Source organism: Myotis daubentonii, chromosome 17, assembly GCF_963259705.1.
Source record: "Myotis daubentonii chromosome 17, mMyoDau2.1, whole genome shotgun sequence".
In the NCBI taxonomy this organism is placed as follows: domain Eukaryota; kingdom Metazoa; phylum Chordata; class Mammalia; order Chiroptera; family Vespertilionidae; genus Myotis; species Myotis daubentonii.
The window spans coordinates 14,718,807-14,739,494 of record NC_081856.1 but is presented as its reverse complement, the minus strand read 5'-3'; the positions used below and the strand labels follow the sequence as shown (position 1 = coordinate 14,739,494).

The 20,688-nt window shown below is 41.2% G+C and overlaps 1 protein-coding gene across 11 annotated transcripts in view; it reads right to left on the bottom strand.

The window, feature by feature from the left end:
- STAU2 (staufen double-stranded RNA binding protein 2) overlaps positions 1–20,688 on the bottom strand; it is a 231,358-nt gene that overhangs the window by 55,288 nt on the left and 155,382 nt on the right. The window contains exon 15 of one of the 11 annotated variants that reach the window (XM_059672862.1): positions 6,845–6,877. The exons of the other annotated variants lie outside the window; for them this stretch is intronic. Coding sequence (XP_059528845.1) covers positions 6,860–6,877 — 18 coding nt within the window. The 3' untranslated portion in view covers positions 6,845–6,859. Of the gene's footprint in view, positions 1–6,844; positions 6,878–20,688 lie in introns of those variants that run through there. 11 annotated transcript variants of the gene reach the window in all.

The following is a 20,688-nucleotide window of genomic DNA, read 5'->3' as shown; positions in this document are numbered from 1 at the left end:
AGGGCATGAAATGATCTTCTTAATCCTTGGAAATATTAAGGATTCAGATTGCTCTGAAATCTACTCTGTGATAGAGCCTCTTATGCTTTCTTTGGATTTTCTTTGAATATCTTTGCATGCAAAGGACAGTCATGGAATCATCTCTATAAAATACCTGACAGAAATCATAACATTAGTACTTAACAAGTGCTGGGCAGTTAAAAAGATGATCTCTAGAGCAGTGCAGTGTGAATCCTCAGACTTTGGGAACCTGCTAGAAATGCACATTTTCAGGCTCCACTCCAGACCTACTGAGTCAGAATTTCCAGGACGGGACCCAGAAATCTGTGTTCTCACACGTGCACCTGGGAATTTCGAGGCATGCCAAAGTTTGAGAGTCCCAGCCTGGAGTCCCTTCTAGTTTCTAATTCTGGGAATAAGTATTTGTATCAAAATATGCCAAAAAATACGTGTGTGTGTGTGTGTGTGTGTGTTTCAGGATGAACCACAAACTAAAATTTCCTCTAGCTAGAAGAGTATTTTTGCAACCCTACATTTATTTGTTGCCCAACCAAAGGCCCATGTTCATCTAAGTTAGTTATCTAACACTCCTCCTCATTATAGTGTACTAACGATTAAATAACTATACAAAGAACTACAATGTGCTTTAAATCGACTCCTATTTCAGGAATATGGGGCAACAGTCATTGCTTTGAGATTTTACTGTGACTTTTAAATGTAGGCAATACTGCGTGTGGAAACATTATAATGAATGTTCACTGCATGTGACGACTCAGGCTTGGGGATGAATCAAAGTGGAGTATGATTCAAAAATTCTCTCCTCCTCAAACAACTCGGTAGGGCAGAGTTTTTGTTTTCTTTTGGGTCCAGTGCAGTACGTGGGCCATTGTCTGAGTGCAGTCTCCCTACGGTGCAGGTAGTCCGTGTACATATCTTTTGAGTGCTCTACCCAACAGGCGCAGTTCTTTCGCCCTTTATTTAAGTGCACTTTTATACCTGGAGAACTCTTTTTGCTAACGCTGCTAGCAAAATCGTGTATACCATTTAAAAAATATATTTTTATTGATTTCAGAGACGAAGGGAGAGGGAGAGATAAAAAGATCGATGAGAGACAACCATTGATTGGCTGCCTCCTGCATGTCCCCCACTGGGGATCAAGCCTGCATGCAATCCAGGCATATGCCCTGACTAAGAATCGAACCGTGACCTCAACCACTGAGGCACACTGGCCGGGCACCGTGTATATCGTTTTTAAAGCTCCCCTCAGGTGTGAGGCTGCACTCGGCTCTTTACACATGTTATCTCATCTAATCCTCATGAAAACCCTGCCAGGCCGGTTTACACTCCTCCTTATAGACAGGTAGAGCAGCTGGCCTGGGACACACAGACGGGGAGTCGCTGCATGAGTTGGCTGATTACTTCTCGACTCTGAATCCTGGAGAATTCCCACTGCGGCCACCAGAACTACAAGTTAGAACTTCAAAACATAAAGAACAAAGGAAGAAAAGGACTCCTGATCTTTAAAAAGCCCTTCTTTTTTAGTTCAAAGACTAAATAGACCTTTGAACAGTAAACAAGTTGGCTGATTTCAGCACACACGACATATTTCCAGGTGGGAAAGGAATGCAAAGGAAGGAGACGGAGAAGTCCTTGCCTTGACACTCTGTAAATGGTCTCCAGGCAGACACACACACTCACCCGAACACCCCGAGCCAAGAGTGCTTTCAGGAAACAGTAACAGAAGTCATTTCAGGATATCGCCTTTCATTTAACATGGACTGGTCTACATGTTTGTATTAAATGCACTTGGGTTTTTTGTTTAACAAAAGTCTTTTATTTGGGTTACAAACGATAAGTCCTACTTAAAAAATTTCACAGCCAGAAAAATCAAGAATCACTACTTGTGGTATGGAAATTTTATCATGTAGCAACAATTGGGGATTGCCATATTTTTATGTGTAATTTACTGATTAGAACCACTCCCTAAATAGAACTTAAGAACAGTCACTTTTGGATGTGGAGAAAAAGGAACACTTGTGCACTGCTGGTGGGAATGCAGACTGGTGCAGCCACTATGGAAGACAGTATGGAGTTTCCTTAAAAAACTGAAAATGGAACTCCCATTTGACCCTGTGATCCCACTTCTAGGAATATATCCCAAGAAACCAGAAACAACAATCAGAAAGGATATATGCAGCCCTATGTTCATAGCAGCACAATTCACCATAGCTAAGATCTGGAAACAGCCTAAGTGTCCATCAGTAGATGAATGGATTAGAAAACTGTGGTACATCTACACGATGGAATACTATGCTGCTCTAAAAAAGAAGGAACTCTTACCATTTGCAATGTCACAATGTCATGGATGGAACTGGAGAGTATTATGCTAAGTGAAATAAGCCAGTCAATAAAGGAAAAATACCACATGATCTCACTCATTCATGGACAATAGAGACCATTATAAACTTTTGAACAATAATAGATACAGAGGCAGAGCTGCCTCAAACAGATTGTCAAATTGCAGTGGGAAGGCTGGGGAGGGTTGGGGGGCAGGAGGTAGGGGGGTAAGAGATCAACTAAAGGACTTGTATGCATGCATATAAGCATAACCAATGGACATAAGACGCTGGGGGATAGGGGAGGCTAGGGGACTGTCTAGGGCGGGGGGATAAAATGGATACATATGTAATACCCTTTGTAATACTTTAAGCAATTAAAAAAAAATGTTATTCCACAAATCTAAAAAAAAAAAAAAAAAAAGAACAGTCACTTTTGAGATCACATGAAGAAATTGGGTTCAATTAAAGCCTGGATGCTATTTAGCCTAGGGCAGTGGTTCTCAACCTTGGCTGCACATTAGAATCACCTGGGAATCTTTTTAAAATCCTGATTTCTGGGCCTCATCCTCCGGAAATTCTGTTTCTTTGTTACTAATGTTGTGGCCTCACCCCTTAACAAAGAAACAGAATTTCTGGAGGAGGAGGCCCAGAAATCAGGATTTTAAAAAGATTCCCAGGTGTTTCTAATGTGCAGCCAAAGTTGAGCACCACTGGCCTAGACTAGAAGGATGACTTAATTGGTGGTTTTCTCCACAAAGAATGGAAAACAGGGCTCCATACCTCTTCTAATTTCCTTGTAATTACTTTGTACCTGACACAACAAAATGTTTTAAAAGCCCCACCATAGTGTAATCAGTGGTCAACAAAAGCATTTCAAGGTCTAAAACAAGAGACACTTTGGAGGATAGAGTGTTTGGTCTTTCTTCTCTGGTCTCTACTTCTGTAGCATAAAAATGAAGTTATAGAAAACGTGTTTTCAACATGCTGACAAAAGATTAAAAAGAATCACTTGGCTTGAAGGAATTTTAATAACATCACATTAAGGAGAGAGAAGGCTGTAAAATAAAACCAAAAAGCATGCCCACGGAACTGGAAGAAATCCGGCAAAAAACAAAAATTAAAAAAAAAACATGAGCAATCACTGACTTTGTTATAATTTCAAATTAACGCCTCTTAAAATAGGTGGTTTGTATGTGACCATTTACATGGCTCTTCTCTATGAGTTCCAAGGTGATCAGTTCAAAGCTTAATGAATTTTCCTGAGATTGAGTTTTCAAACCCTTGAAATCTTATGTCGGTAATGTACTATTAACTTAACATTTAAGCAAAGCCGCCTGATCTAGAGAAAATCCAATCTCTTCTGATGATTACATCTCAGTAATTGAACATAAAAACATTTGGAACGAGAAGGGCTGTATAAATGAACTGTCAGCATATATTACCATGTTGCTTAGGTAAGGAAAGGCTCCTTGAAGAAGTTGGCACAGTGAGCAGCCAATTGGAAACACAGAGGAAGCCAGCTATCGCAGACATAATGAGGAGGAACCCCATTAAGGCTCAGGGCCAGGTATGTGAAGGAGGTGTGACTGATATGCAGGACTTGGAGATTACCGTGAGGGACACTCAGAGGCCGGGCCCACATGCATCTAATGTGCTGCTCTATTTGCTATCAGGCTTGGACTGAGGTGGTGTTTACAGAGCCGTGGCTCTTGCTCACTCTTCTTTTCAATGCCTAGGATTTGGTTTCAGCCATGGCGTCAGCAGGGGAGCGTCTTCGCGAGAAGAAGAAAAATACAGCCATGCCCACAGTTTGTCTCATATTAAGATGTGATTAGTGTTCACTTTTAGTGTCAAGAACAATTTTAAAAGCTACATCTCATACAGAGACCAGGATGCCAATGACCGTGAGCTCATCGTGTCCCTATGTTCCTATCGGTGGGTCCCTTTGGATGTTGCTAATAAAGGGTAAGATGTTTCGAAGCCAGCGTCATGACATGATATAAAAACAATTTTAAAAATCTGACATTTGTGAGTATGGGAGCCTGGAAGAAGTCATTGTTTTGAAGTTGTGTCTAGAATTGCTACAGAGCATTGGAATCTAGTTCAAGTTAACATAATATCCTTGAAATGTTCAAAGACAAGGGTTAGTCCTGAATATATAGTTCTAGTGTGCGTGCTTATATAGTGGAGAAAGTCAGTTGGATGTATTTGGATATTCCCAGTCTTGAAAACATTCTTTCTGGAATAGACAGGGAGCCCTGGAGTTCCAGGACAGCAGAACCTTAGTAATGGATGGCTTCTTATTCACATGAGTGAAGGTTCAATGGTGTTTAACCAAACCCATCTGCCACTCACAATGATAGTGTGTCATTTGTTGCCCTGGCCGGAGTGCTCAGTGGTTAGAGTACCGGCCTGTGTTCCGAAGGGTCACAGGTTCAATACCCAGTCAGTCAAGGGCATGTACCTGGGTTGCAGGTTCGATCCCTAGCCCCATCGAGGTGTGTGCGAGAGGCAACCAATTGATGTGCCTCTCTCATGTGGGTGTTTCTCTCTCTCTCTCTACCTCCCTTCCTTCTATTCTCTCTAAAAAAATCAATGAAAAAATATCCTCAGGTGGGGATTAACAACAACAAAAGACAGCACTCTGCCCTCAAGGAGTTTACACCCCAGTTACCATGTGGTGCTTCTCTCCAAGCACACGAAGGTTCATCGAGGGGAGAGCTGAACAGCCCAGAGAATGAAACACACGGTTCTGGATAAAGGTGACCTCTGCAATGGGATTTCAAGAACCAATACAACTATGACAGGAAGGATAGGGAGAAGATATCCAAAAGAGAGGAAAAAAACAAGAACAAAACAAACAGTAATGGTCACGGAAGACCAGGTGGTTTGGCCAAAGCCACAGACGCGGTGTGGGACAGTGGGGAAGAGGCTGACAAGGAAGTTTGGGGTATGCTGCTGAGGGTCTGGGATTCCTCTCTAAAGGAGTCCAGATGGAGGGGAAAATGGAGACCAGGCCTCTCTGTCCAGATAACTAGCCTGAAATTGTCAATTAGGTACATGATAGCCTATCTTTTCTCTTGTTGTTGAGCTGGGCTCAGGAAGCGAGAGCTCTGGCTACTGAAGGTCCAGGGCCTGCCACTGGCAAACACTCACACTTTCATAAACAAATAAGTAAATGAATAAATAGCTAAATTGATTTACTGAAGGTAACTGAAATTTTCAATTTTACTATTAGTACATCTCTTCATGCAAATAAGTTCCTTAGTGACGTATTTCAAATAAATGAGCACAATCTAATGCAGTTTTCTTTACATTACTTCCTTTTTAGGTTACTCAGAATGCCATATAAACAGAGAAATATTAGCATGCTTTATATTCAAGGAGTTTATGTCACAATGCCACACTAGAGACTGGTTTTGCCTATCATCAACGGGCTGTTGTATAAAAAGAAAAACAGTTATTTTACCAAACACAGCATCTAATTTTAGAAACTCCTTTTTCTATCAGTTTTTCCCCCTAAAAAATATGTATTCTTTGTATCTGATCTTAAAAGGGTTGTTTTAGGCTGGAAATGTAAGAAAATCTCTTATAATGGCCACAGAAAATCCTATCTAATATTTCAGAGTTTTTCTTACTGGCCATTGTACTCCTGAAATTGGTAGAGGTAGTTAAGTGCAATCAACTTTTTTTAAAGATTGATTTGAGTGAGTGAGAGAAAGAGAGAGAGAGAAACATCGATTTGTTCTCCACTTATTAATGCCATTCATTGGTTGACTCCTGTATGTGCCCTGACTGCAGGGATTGAACTCACAACCTTGGCATTCGGAGACAACACTCTAACCAACTGAGCTACCCAGTCTGGGCAAGGGCAGTCAGCTCTTACTGCCTATTTATGGCATCATTCAAGTGAGGAGGCCTCTAACGGAGCCATGACCCAAGAGCAGTCTTGTTCATCAGGCTACCAAGGCTCCCTGGAGGTCAGTAAGGAATTTGAAAGGATGCTCCAGAAATTATTTCTGGGAAGGACTTAGGGACTCGGTGCCTGTTATGAATTCTGGTAGGTGTTAGGAGAGAAGGCTGGTAAATGTGTCCTGACCCGTATGGAAGAGAAGGAGTCTGGTGTTCCCCCCGAAACCGACAACCTCTAAACGTCCCTGGTAATTACCAGGGAGGTGAAGAGAAGCCTTGTGACTTTTCTGAAATAATAGGGGAGGCCCCCCTACACAGCAGTGATTACGGATGAAGCATTTACTTGTCTCCCCTTTCACATAAACACGCGGGAGTGCCCCTCTCTTTGATGAAGAGGGTGACGGGAGATGATTTGCTTGTTTGATGTCCAATTCTTGCCGGATCCTGCTGCTCTCGGCAGCTTGAAAAAGAACACTTTTCTCGCTAACTGCCCACACAGCACGTTGGCACATCCTAAGGGATTCACATATATCTGTGCAAGACAACCTGAGGCGCCGGCATCAGTGCTGAACGGTGATTTAAATAATCCCAGAACAAATTAGCTTCATTCAAATTAACAACTGAGACTGCAAAAGAAAACCAAAATTTGGGATCCAAGAAAGAAGGGGTAATAAACATCATTGAAAGACCAGAATATACATTTTTCCTTAGGTACAACTTATAAAAGTTAGTTCATGTTTCATAATGATTACAACTTATATTAACTGATTGTGATAAAATATTTAGGAGAATAGTATTCTGAAATATAAATTTTCTTAGATAATTTGTTTAGAAAATAATTAGTTTACTAGAAACAAAACAAAAAAATCTGTGTGGGTCAAATATTTAACCCAGGCAAAACAGTTTTAGTTTTGTGACATACAGTTTGTCCTCAGTAAATGTTAGAAAATACATATGAATGAGTAAAACATTTGCCATGATTCTTTTTTGTCCCTGGAAAGCACAACAGGATAAGTATATTCTTCTATAGAGGATAAACTTTTAAATTATCTTAATTTGTAAACATAATGTCAAATCCCCCCAAATAATGGGACTAACACCAGAAACCAACATATATCTTTTCTGCATTTTTACAGTGTTTCTGATGTCACGTTTGCATACAGTTGTGAATGTGCCAAGAGAAAAATATGTTCAAGTTTCCTGTTTAAGAAGCCCCAATTCACCATAAAATAGCTTTGGATTACAGAGAACCCAGCATTTATGCCTCTGTTAGTCCAAGGAAATAAAGCTGTAATAAAGGAAATAAAGCTGTAATAAATTGCCCTGAAGCAAAGGTAAAATGACCACCCAATTAAGCCATAACTTTAAAAATCACCTTGAGGTTAAATTGGAAAGAAATATGAGCAAAAGGGCAATTAAAGATCAGGCTTAAATTTGATGTCTCCTCATTGACAACGAAATATTCAGGTACTTAACCTGTTTTTTACTATTTCATTTATGACTTGCTTTTAACAGTATTTCATCCCTCAACAGAGGAAAGAAGCAATCCTCTTTTTAAAAAAAGAGAGAAGGGGAGAAAGAAAGGAAGAAAGAGAAGGCAAAAGCTATACCAGGCTATCAAAATCTTTGCTAAGAAAAATAAACTAATCAAGATGGATCTCCTGGGTTTCTCAGAAGCTCAACCAATTCCAAATATTCACCTACGTTTCAAAAGGGAAGCAAACTATAAAGTTTTTCTAAGACAACACTCAACAACTCACTCCAGGGACAGGGTGAATAACAGCGGCATTCTGTAAAATGCATTTAACTGTCATTAAAACATGTACTCGTTGATTTCCTGAAAAAAAAAAAAAAAATCTAAGTTCCTATTCCCCAGTACTGAGAAGGAGCAGGGGCTGACTTTGTCTAGCAATGCTTCGGGATTTTCTAGAATAATTTTCAAGAGAAGATTGAATGTGCTCTTACCAATACTTTCGGCAGAAGAGACTGTATTTTCAAACTTGTTATTTAAAAACAGCAGCAGCAGCAGCGTGACCAATAAATATGCCTACAGAGCAAACGCCAGGGAGACGTCCTTTGCGTTTAAGGGCGCTGGCCAGCGATCCGTTCTCACGTGGTCGGGGCTATTAGTTAATGACAGAGCAAGTGAAAATGACAAAACATACTCCTCACGCGACTGAGGAAAAGACTGGTTCGTCCCCCTGGCCTTAAAATTCTCTTCCTGCTCCTCTTAGAAAGTCCACCCAAAAGAGAGGGTTTGCTATAAACGTTGTCGCACAAAAGGGATGGATAACTAGTCAAGCACAACCGAGGGGGGCCTTAATCTAATGCACCCCTGTCTACTGGCTAATCTCTCCTGGTTTAACAGTCTGAGTTTAACGACTTCATGATGAATGAGACAGGGTGCAAATGACCTGGGTGTTTCAGCCCATAAAACGGGCTTAGAGAAAGCAAGCCTGCATATGTGACCACCAGCCTTGGATTGGCAGCCATCGGCAATATAGCTGGGGCTCTAACAGAGACGTGCAGTTTGAAGGCATTGTCTAGGCCCAATCACGAAATGCTAATAACTTACATTTAAAGTACCATTTACCCCAAAGCAGCCTCGTTTGTGCAAAATGTGCCGTTTTATAACTGAAAGCCAGCTGAGTTGAAAGGTGGGGCGCTAATTGTCAGAAGACCCACTGAGGCTGAGTTTTATATAGACTCCGGTTTTCTTTTTCAGAAAGTTTCTTGGGAGCATTAACAGGGAGTCACATTAAGCAAAAAAGACTCCAGCTGTTAACAGCAGGAGGTCTATTGTTCAAAAAGAAATGCATTTCATGAGCTTCGTTATGAAAGGGAGGGGGGAGTCCTTTTTGGCATTCTGCATATAAAATCATCTCAAAAAAAAGACATCTGCAGTTTAAGACAATTCCACCCACTTTTACTACTATGAGCTTTGTTAATTTTCTACAGTTCTCTGCTCTGACTTAAAAGTCATTTCCTTAAGAAAACAGATGACAGACAAGTTGAGTGACTGATGATATTGTGCCATCACTTTGTTTTTCTCCGAGGCCTTGCTTTAAGAGGATGGATGTTAGTGTAACTGACAGGAAGGGGAGCTTCGCATAAGATTTCACTTCTGTTCAAAGACAAGCTAATGCAACCTCACTGCGGTGCAATCAACTTGACAAATGGACACGGTGCACCCCTCTGCCTCCCACTGAAACCCGAGAGCCTGGTTTACACAGTCTGCCCCCTGGACATGGGAAACAGACTTCACGCTGCTAGGCTGTAGAATGGGTTGATCTGATAATTCCCTGCATGCGATGAAATCTGATAACATGCGGGTGAGATGCAGCTCAGAGAATGAAGCAAGTTAATGAACTTATAAAACTACACTTAGGTCTTTTAAAACCTAAATAAACAGGAAAAGGGGCTGTGCTCAAACCCCGTTGAGAAAAAAAGTAGCGGTTCTCATGTTTAAGTCTGCAATCAAAGCTGCATTGCTTTTATGGACAGTGACTAAACACTCGTAGCTCTAAGGGAGTGTAAATCCCTATAGACTCATGTAATCCCTAGACCTTGGAGTGCCTGATCGTGACCATCAGGTTTTTTGCAGGCCCTCAGTCTGTTCCTCAAGAATTTCACATTACCTTCTCTTGTGAAATTATTTTCCTGGAAGCTTAATAGTTTTCCTTTTAAAGTGGGAAATTTCTTAAAGAATTGTAAACAGCACCACTGGGCATTAACAAATAGTTCATCTGGAGATGAAACGTATACTAAACCGGCTCTCTGCACCAGAATCACCAAAATCGGGGCTTCCTAAGAAATATAAACTTGCGCTTTGAAGTCATAGTATCAATTCGTACCTATTTAAAGTATGAATGTTTGGATACATTATTTTAAGAAGAAAGACCTGGCAGGGTATGTTTAGCAGGCACGGCTGATTTCAAATCCTCTGCAGGCAAGCTCTCGGTATTAATGCTTGCAAATGAGTACCATGGACGCAGACTGCTACCAGAAGCCGTTTTCACACATGTAAATGTTGAATGAGGTAGAATTTTAGTCTTCTGTTTGCTTTGCTGTTGTCACAAATAAAAAAAGCACTTATGAAAACATTTCACGCTGGAGTGAATGGATTTCAACAGCTGCTGATTTGGTGACATGGGGAACCCCAGCGGAGGCATCCTGCTGAATTAACGTTTTGGAAATGTTAAAAAGAAACTTCAAACAGACCTCGTTTAGCAGGCGGTCAAAGATTCTGCTCAGTGGGACCACGTGAAGGCGAGCAGAGCAGTCACTCAGCCATCAATCAGGCTAGTCAATAGCTGCCCATTCTCTCAACAGGTGACTCAGAGAGGCACACTGGCCACTTCCCCGAACATTTCTGGTGGGTTTGCCCCGAAAAACTCCCCCAGCCTTCTGCTCTGCCACTATTTAGAAAGCCACAGCTTGTATGGTGGGGGAAACAGTCGTTTAAAGGGTTTAGATATACTTTTTAAATTTGTATTTTTGCTTTTTTCTAACCAAAAAAATAAATAAACTAAGCTATATTTGAAACCTACTGATTTTCAAACACTTTTTTTTTATTTTACCCAAAGCTAGAAATCTGGAACAGATTCAAAGAATTATAGACTAGCAAGGAATCTTGGAATTGAACAAAGATCAAACCCCTCACCTCACAGATGAGGAAACTGAGGCCTGCAAAGATTTAGTAGAGATTTAAGTAATTCGCCAAAAACCACATATTTATTTACTGATGTGCCGGGACTAGAATGTCCATCTCCTGACCCCTCAGTTCGATATTCATGACACTCATCCTTTCGAAGTAAGTTAGAATCAGGCTTCATTTAGCCATGGGAGGAGACTTAAAGGAAAGGAACCATTAAACTGGGCCATATCGCCTGGTTCAGTTTGGCATGTTTTTGTTTTCTTTAAACTGGCCGCAGAGAGATGGAGCTAATGGAAAATTCCTTCCCGCATCACCAAGAAGAGGGGGTGGCGTGGGGTGTGTGTGAAAAGAGGTCCAGTACCAAGCTTTGTTTTCAACTCAACATTTAAGAGTTTGGTCCAAACAGAGAGCACAAAAATAACACAGCACTTCACTGCTGCCGACTCAGACTGGCATGGCAGCCTGTGCGGTCCAAGCTGCTATTATGTCAGAAAATTACCAGGTATCCGTGAAATGAGCCCAGATAGTATTTCCTATTGTCCGAGGGTTTTTCGCTGTTTTGGAAAGCCTCGGTGCAGAGTTCAGGGAGAGTTCTCAGAGGTGACGGTAACCACAGGCGTGCGCAGTGGCCCGGTCAGCCTCCCCGACGGCTCCGCTCCGTTCACAGCCGTGCCCAGCGCATGGGCTTCCTGAGCCACTTCGGGTGGGCAAGGGTGCCTCCCGGAGAGGTACCTGCTGACAGGACCTTCTACAGACCTCCGAGGAAAAACGAGGAAGAAACTTCAGTAAATGCCTGCGCCTGCCTCCCTCTCTCTCTCTCTCTCTCTCTCTCTCTCTCTCTCTCTCTCTCTCTCTCTCTGACACACACACACACACACACACACACACACAACCATATACACAAACCTCTCAGGGCCCAGGTTCACTAATACTTGTTATTACCTTTTATTAGTTCAATTCCTGGTGCAGGAAGAGGAAACAGGTACAGCACTCTAATGTCATGGCTGATGGGAGTGTAAAAAAAGAGAAAGACTGGGCCCAGCCGGTGTTGCTCAGTGGTTAAGCGTCGACCTATGAACCAGAGGTCATGGTTCGATTCCGGTCAGGGCACATGCCTGGGTTGCAGGCTCAATCCCCAGTATGGGGTGTGCAGGAGGCAGCCAATCAATGAGTCTCATTATTGATTTTTCTATCTCCCTCCCCTTCCCTCCCTCTATGAAATCAATTAAAATATATTACATACGTATTTTTAAAAAGACAGACTGGGTCCATACACCAAAATGAAAAAATGCCCTCATCTTTAACCCAGAATTCCCAAATATAGAAATTGCCCTGAGTAGATCATTCAACAAGTGGGGAGAGATATAGTATAGGCAAGGATTTTCATGGTAGTATTTTTATGGTAGTACACAGTCGTAAATTAAGTCAAAATTAAATGGAATTAAGTTAAATTTTGGCAAAAAATGAAGGTACATATACTGGCATATATGCAGCTGTTAAAAAAATGATCATTCCCTTATTATAAAGCTATAATGAAGCTGTAAAAAGCCCCCTTCACTAATACAATGCCACAGTAATATTAGCATGAAGACTGGCAAATAGGTTAATGGAACAGCATAGAGAGCCCAGAAATAGAGCCACACTTATTTGATCATTTAATTTTTCAATAAAACTCCAAAGTATTCCTACCATGTTAGGATTCCTAACTGCATACCACGTGTAAAACAAACAAACAAACAAACAAACAAACAGAACTCCTTCCTCTCACCACACACAAAAATTAACTTTAGGTCTGTCTTTGACCTAAATGTAAGTCCTAACACTATGAAGCTTTTTAAATGAAGACAAAGAAGATTATGTTCACAAATTGGGAATAGGCAAAGGTTTAAAATAGAGATAATTGTGAAATAAAAAACATAAACTGGACTACATCAAAATTAAAAACTTCTGCTCATGAAAACGCATTGGTAAGAAGATGAATAAGAAAGCCAGGCTAAGAAAAGAAAAATACTTGCAAAGCATATATGACAAAGGGTTGGTATCTGGGGCACATAAACAACTCCTATAACTTAATAAAAAGACAACCTATTTAACAATGGGCAAAAATTTGGTCACAAAAAAAGATATATGACCAATAAACACATGAAAAAGTACTAAACATCACTAGTCATCAGGAAACAACAAATTAAAACCATGATGTGTTATGACTACACACCCGTCAGAATGGCTAACATTAAAAGGACAGCATCAAATGTTGACAAGGAGGTGGAGCAACTGTAACTTTCATACATCATTAGTGGGAGTGTCAAATCATGTCTTACATAAAAATACACCTACCCCGTGTGTGTGTGTGTGTGTGTGTGTGTGTGAGAGAGAGAGAGAGAGAGAGAGAGAGAGAGAGAGAGAGAGAGAGAGAGAGAGAGATGAATGAGTGACATCCACAATGTCCTATCCTCAGCAGCCCTGGTCAGCTCCTACAGACTCATATTTGGTCTTCCTCTTTTCCTGCTGCCTTCTCTTTTTCCCAGTATTATTGTCTTTTTCAAACAAACCTGCCTTCTCATGATGTGCCCAAATTATGTCGGCTTCAGTTTTGTCAGTTTTGCCTCCAGTGATATTTCAGGCTTAATTTGCTCTAGCATCACTTGTTCATCTTGCTGGTGGCCCAGACCATATTTCAAATGAATCAAATGTTTTTTTCCTATCGGCCGTCTTCGCTGTCCAATTTTGTCATCTGTATGAACAAATGGGGAATAGGAGCTGGATGGTCTTAGCCTCGGTCTCCAATGACACACCTTTGCTCTTGGTGATCTTTCCTAATTCTTCCATTGCCGCCTTCTGAGCCTCAGACTTCCATCACTTCTTGGTTGCAGTCTCTATTTGCACCGAGTGAACTAAGGTAAGCAATCTTTAACAATTTCAGTGTCTTCACTGTCTATGTTACAGTGGTGCATTTCTTCTGTAGACATGTTCTTTTGTCTCCTTGGTGGTCAAATGCAGTCCAGCTTTGGCACTTTCTTCTTTCACTTTCGTCAGATGCCATTTCCTATCATTGCAACATTGGGGTCATCTGCATCTCTTAGATTACTGATAGTTCTTCCACCAGTTTTCACTCCTTCCTCTGCGCCTAGCCAAGTTTTTCACATGATATGCTCTGCATACAGATTGAACGAATAGGGAGGTAAAATGCACCCGTGTCTGATCCCTTTGCCCATAGGAAGCCATACTGTCTCTCCATATTCTATCCTGACAGTGGCTTCCAATCCACCATACCAGCCACGCATCAGGACAATCAAGTGCTGGGGCACGCCCCTCTCCTTCGGAGCAGCCCATAGCTTTTCAAAGGCTTTACTGGGGTCTATAAAACAGACTAACCTTCTGAAATTCTCTGGAGGACTCCAGTATGCAGCGAATGCTCACAATTAGATCTGAGTGCCTCTTCCTTTTCTGCTTCCAGCTTGAACATCCGGCATTTCTTGCTCTAAATAAGGTAGAAGCCCTTGTTGCATCACCTTGAGCATCACTACCTGCGTGGGAAATTAGAGCAATGGTCCCGGAGTGGCTGCACTCCCTTGGTGCCCCCCTTCTTAAAGACTGGGACGCATACTATAGGCCATGGTTTCGTTTTCCAAATTTGTTGACAAATTCTTATTAGGCTTTTGACAGGCTCAGTCACTTGAAGAAACAGGCTGGAAGTAATTCTGTTGGTATCTCTGGTGAATGATTTCTTCCCAATACTTCCAGGGAAGCTTTTACTTCGCCTTCTAGAATGACAGGTTCTTTCTCAGAGGAGCCCTCTTTAAATATACCTGTCATCCCACTGTCTCTTATGCATAGATTTTCCAGCACATACACTATTTCCACCTTCCTTTATTTTCTCCTGGTCTGATAATATGTTCCCTTGTTTTGAATTTCCCTTTTATTTCTCAACTCTTTGGGTAGAGATCTCTTGCTTTTCCTTTATTGTTGTTCTCTTCTAGCTGCCTACATTCACTAGTGCAATAGGTGTGGTTTTTTTTTTACTTCTACGTGCTAGTCATTGAAAAACTGTGTTCGGGATTCAAACCCTGCTTTTGTCACCTTTTGCTTTTGCCTCTCGCCCATTTCTAACCATTTTTAGTGTCTCTGCTGTAATCCATCTTGATTTTTCTTTCCTTTTTACTTCCAGCATTGTCTTTTCACATTCTTTCCCAATATTTCTAGTTTCAGTCCACAGTTCTTCTGGTTCCCGGTCAATTAAGTTTAACAGTGCAAATCTGTTTTTTATGTGGTCTTTAAATCCATCAGGAATGTTATTTATGTTATGTTTTGGCACTCCGGCTCTTGTAGTGCTCCTCTTCAGTTTGACTCCAGTGTTTGATGTGAACAGTTCATGGTCAGTACCACAGTCTGCTCCTGGTCTTGTTTTGGCAGAGAGAACACAGTTTCTCCATCTCCTGCTTCCAATTACATAGTCTACTTGATTTCTATATTAGCCGCCTACCCTATGACCCAGCATTCCACTCTTAGGGACTGATCCAAGAGAAATGAAAACATGTCCACAAAAGATTGTACAAGAATGTTCATAGCGGCTGTATTCATGGTGGTTAAAACCTTGAAACAGCTCAGGTGTCTATCAAAAAGAGGATGCATAAACACACTGGCATAATCATACCATGAAGTGCTACTATTCAACAATAAAAAGAAGCAAGCTATGGATACAATTATATTACTTAGCCAACATCTCCAAATAACTTGTAGTTATTTCTAAAAATCAAAGCCGCCACAAAAAGTGATAAAGCTGCAACCAAAAGAATGTTTGGAAAATTCTGAAGTTATTTCTGAGAGTGGAAACTTAAAGGTATCACTAAAATAAACAAACACTGCCTCCCAAGACACTACGTTGACCAGGTTGGAGGCACCAGCCCACGCTCAGCTGTGCACGCTCCAGGACGGGGGTGCCTGGGTGGCTTTCCGGGGCCACATGTACTGGAGATGTGCTCAGATGGAAAGAACTGTGTCAGGGACAGGGTGGCCTGGTCTGAGCTTCAGCTTTGCCATTGATTAGCTGTGCAAGTTTGGGTAAGTTCCTTCACTCCTTTGCGTTTCAATTTTCTCATCTTTAAAATAAAAAAGTTTATCTAGACCATCACAGTCCAATAGAAATATAATGAGGGCTACATATGTCATTTTTATAGCCACATTTTAAAAGTAAAAAGAAACAGATGAGGTTAATTTTAACATATTTTCTATAATCCAATGTATCCCAAATATTGTTATTTCAACATTTACTCAATAAAAAGTTACTACTGAGATCTTATAAATTCTCTGGTGTGTGTGATTTGTTTGTTTTGTTTTGTTTTGTTTTATACTATATCTCTGAAATCCCGTGTGTAATTTATGCTTACAGCCCGCATCCCAATTTGAACTAGCCACATTTCAAATGCTCAATAGCCACATATGGCTGATGGTCAACATATTGGGCAGCACAGATCTAGGCAGTTCCTAGCAGTGCTTTCAGTTTTAAAAACTCCATTATTACTTTATTGTCAACATTTATATATTAATAGAGTTCATATAAAATTCAGCACAAGTATAGGAAAACCATAGGTTAAATGCACCCATGGAACATCCGCTTTCATTAGGAAAGGTTCATTAATTTCCTATCTCATCTGGCATTTTTAAAACCTGGATGATTTTTCCTAACATTGAACAATCATTAAGTAAAGAACTGGCAATTATCCTCTGAACTCAACCCCACAGAGAGTGGATTACTGATTCTATTAAATTGGCTGAAGTCCGTTAACTAACTGCCAAGTCCCCATTTCATATTATATGATGCAGATCTGGCCTTAATCTGAAGCTTAGGTCTTTATGTAATCATAACAATTATGACTGTCTTTCAAATGAATAAACATCCAAAATTACTATCTATAGTGAAAAGCCAGTTTAATTTCTGCTTTGTTTCATTTAGTCTAAATTACTAAGGCTATTAAAGTTTTTTATGTTAATGAACCATAGCACAAGCAGATCAATGTTCAATAAGCGATGTCATTATCAATTAGGAGCAGCTTATTACTGGGAAAGGCCATGCTCATTAAAACAGGTGATGCTATTCAGGTTCTAATTGAGAAAAATGTGTAATTTAAAGACTTGAGTAGAACCTACTTGCATCTCAGGACAACTTTTCAATTATCAATTAGACTTGCACCAGCAACAGACCCTGCAAGGCATTTATCTCTGGGTACAATCATACATCATCTCAACTAGCTGTGAGTCTGTTATACCAAACTTTACAAGAATTATATAAATGTGCTTTCTGACATTACTATTATCTTTTGAGCCTTCTCTTTCCCCCTCAAATTTATAATAGAATAATTATAGCACACTCAAGTGTTTCTGTATCATTATAAACCATTATATAACAGAATTCCTATTTTTTATTTTTTTTTTTTATTTTTTTTTAAATTAAATCTTTATTGTTCAGATTATTACATTTGTTCCCTTTTTTTTCCCCCCCATAACTCCCCTCCTCCCAGTTCCCGCCCCACCCTCCGCCCTCACTCCCCACCCACTGGCCTCATCCATAGGTGCACGATTTTTGTCCAGTCTCTTCCCACATCTCCCACACCCCTTTCCCCCCCAAGAATAGTCAGTCCATTCCCTTTCTATGTCCCTGATTCTATTATAATCAACAGTTCATTCTTTTCATCAGATTATTTATTCACTTGATTCTTAGATTCACTTATTGATAGATGCATATTTGTTGTTCATAATTTGTATCTTTACCTTTTTCTTCCTCTTCCTCTTCTTAAAGGATACCTTTCAGCATTTCATATAATCCTGGTTTGGTGGTGATGAACTCCTTTAGCTTTTCCTTATCTGTGAAGCTCTTTATCTGACCTTCAATTCTGAATGATAGCTTTGCTGGATAAAGTAATCTTGGTTGTAGGTTCTTGGTATTCATCACTTTGAATATTTCTTGCCACTCCCTTCTGGCCTGCAAAGTTTCTGTTGAGAAATCAGCTGACAGTCGTATGGGTATTCCCTTGTAGGTAACTGAGTTTCTTTCTCTTGCTGTTTTTAAGATTCTCTCTTTATCTTTTGCTCTTGGCATTTTAATTATGATGTGTCTTGGTGTGGTCCTCTTTGGATTCCTTTTGTTTGGGGTTCTCCGAGCTTCTTGGACCTGTAAGTCCATTTCTTTCACCAGGTGGGGGAAGTTTTCTGTCATTATTTCTTCAACTAGGTTTTCAATATCTTGCTCTCTCTCATCTTCTGGCACCCCTATAATTCTGATGTTGGTGCGCTTGAAGCTGTCCCAGAGGCTCCTTACACTATCCTCGCATTTTTGGATTCTTTTTTCATTTTGCTTTTCCGGTTGGATGTTTTTTGCTTCCTCGCATTTCAAATCATTGACTTGATTCTTGCGCTCCTCTGGTCTGCTGTCGGGCGTCTGTATAATATTCGTTACTTCAGTCCGTGTGTGCTTAATTTCTAGTTGGTTCCCCAATATAAGATCGAGGGTCTTATTAGTTTTCGTGTAGATCTCATTAAGTTTATCGGCAGCTTCTAAACAGTTCTTGAGAGACCTTAAAAGTGTGGTTCTGAACTCTATTTCTTCCATTGACAATTTTGTCCTGTTTCTTTGTCTCCGCATTTTGTTATGCTTCCTTGGTGCACCCCCTAGTGGTCTTTGTTCGCAGTCTTATAGATAAATCTTGATTGTTGTAGCTAATTCCAGGGAGGGTTTGACCTCCAGGCCAAGTGGCTATGAGAATCAGCTGTGTCAGCAGTGAGAGAACTTCTGTCCTCTAGGGAGGTGCTAATCTAGCCTTTGCCTGGGGCTATCCGGTAAATGCCTCTGTGCAGGGCTTGGGCAGGGCGGGTCGAATAGGATCAACAGTGTGGGCCGGAGAGAGCAGTTATGGCGGCTCTCAGTCCTGTCCCCAGGGGCTCAGCCTCTCTGAGTTCCAGCACCCGCTGCAAAGCTCGGAGAGAAAGCTGCACTCCCTCTGACCGAAGCCAGACAGTCCCGCTTCTCCCGTTTGAGTCTGGGTCCCTAAAGACTCGCCTGTATCTGGAGCTCAGAGTCTGCGACTCCCTCCCGATTGAAAACGCCAACCGCGCCCTCCGCCGCCAGCCAGCTCCGCGCACTCCGCACCTCAGAATTTGACTTCAGCACTGCGCCTCCTCTGAGTGTCCGTATGCGTTTCTCTTTCCTCCTAGTTGTAGGACTTCCACTCAGCCAGCGTTCCTGTGGTTCTGGGTGACATCCCTTCCGTCTTTTAGTTTCACTTTTGAAGTAGTTGTTCAAAGCAGCAAACTCCGGCGTTAACCTATGCCGCCATCTTGGTTCTCGCCAGAATTCCTATTTTTTAAAAGAAGTTAATAAAACATCCCGCAAGCTTTGTCAAAATACAAAAGGTGTTTCTGCAAATCTTTAAAATTTATCTCAACATTATATACAGTGAAAGCTGGTGATATTAATTCATGTTTATTGGTAGCAATGCCATTTGGGTGACATCAAAACTGAAGTCTTTTTCTTAAGCAGTCTTTCTTTAAAAAGAAATGTTTTTATTGATTTGAGAGAAAAGAAGGGAAAGGGAGGAGGGAGGGAGAGAGGGAGAGGAAGAGAGAGGGAGAGAGAAACATCAATCAGCTGCCTCCTATATGCCTCCTACTGGAGATTGAGCCTGCAACCTGGGCATGTGCCCTAACCGGGAATCAAACCAGTGACCTCTTGGTACACAGGAAGATGCTCAACCAACTGAGCCACACCAGCCAAGGCAAAACTGAAGCCTCTTTCCTGCTTTCATTCATTACACACTCCATTCATTCATCAAGTATATATGTAACTGGCACTACAATAGACATGGGGTGGTATAAAAAGAACAAGAATATTATGAAGACAAACCCATAGAATAAAAATAATTGCAAACAAAGGTATTGCTATTTAGGGAGATTAAAGAACTTGCCCATGGTAACCCAGTCTGTGAATACAAGAAGCAAGAGTCAAACCTCAATCTATATGTCTTCCAACTATCCCACGAAACACAAGCCTGGAGCTGGGGAGGGAGTGTGATACTTAATTTTATGTATCAACCTGGCTGGGCTGTGGTGCCAGTTGCCTGGTCAAACGCTAGTTGAGATGTTACTGGGAAGGTATTTTGTAGCTGTAATTAACATTTATAATAAATTAACTTTAAGGAGATTATTGTCGGTAATGGGGGTGAACCTCATCTAGTCATTGTTGATCATAAGAGAAAAATCAGGTTTCCCAGAGAAGAAGGAATTCATCCAAAGGACATAAAACAGAAATTTCACCTGCATTTCCATCCTGTCAGCCTGCTCTATAGATTTCAGAATCAACATTGCAACGTCAGCTCTGCCTGGTTGCCAGCCTGCTGACCTGCTGGACTACAGGTTTTGGACTTGCCGGCCCCCACAGTTACATGAGCCAATTATTTTAAAACTCTCTCTCTCTCTCTCTCTCTCTCTCTATATATATATATATATATATATATATATATATATATATATATATATATATATATCCTATCTAATAAAGAGGGGATATGCTAATTGACCCTAGTGCCATGGCAAAGATGGCAGTACCCACAGCCAATGAGGGAATAAGCTAAATTGACTGTCCCGCCCTCAAAGATGGCGGCGCCCACAGCCACAAGATGGCGGCACCCAGTCCCCTCAGCCCCGCCAGGGCAGCAGGGATGCGGCAAGGCCGGCCCAGGCGCTCCATGCGTCTGCCTCCGGAGTTCCCCAGTCCCCTCAGCCCCCCAG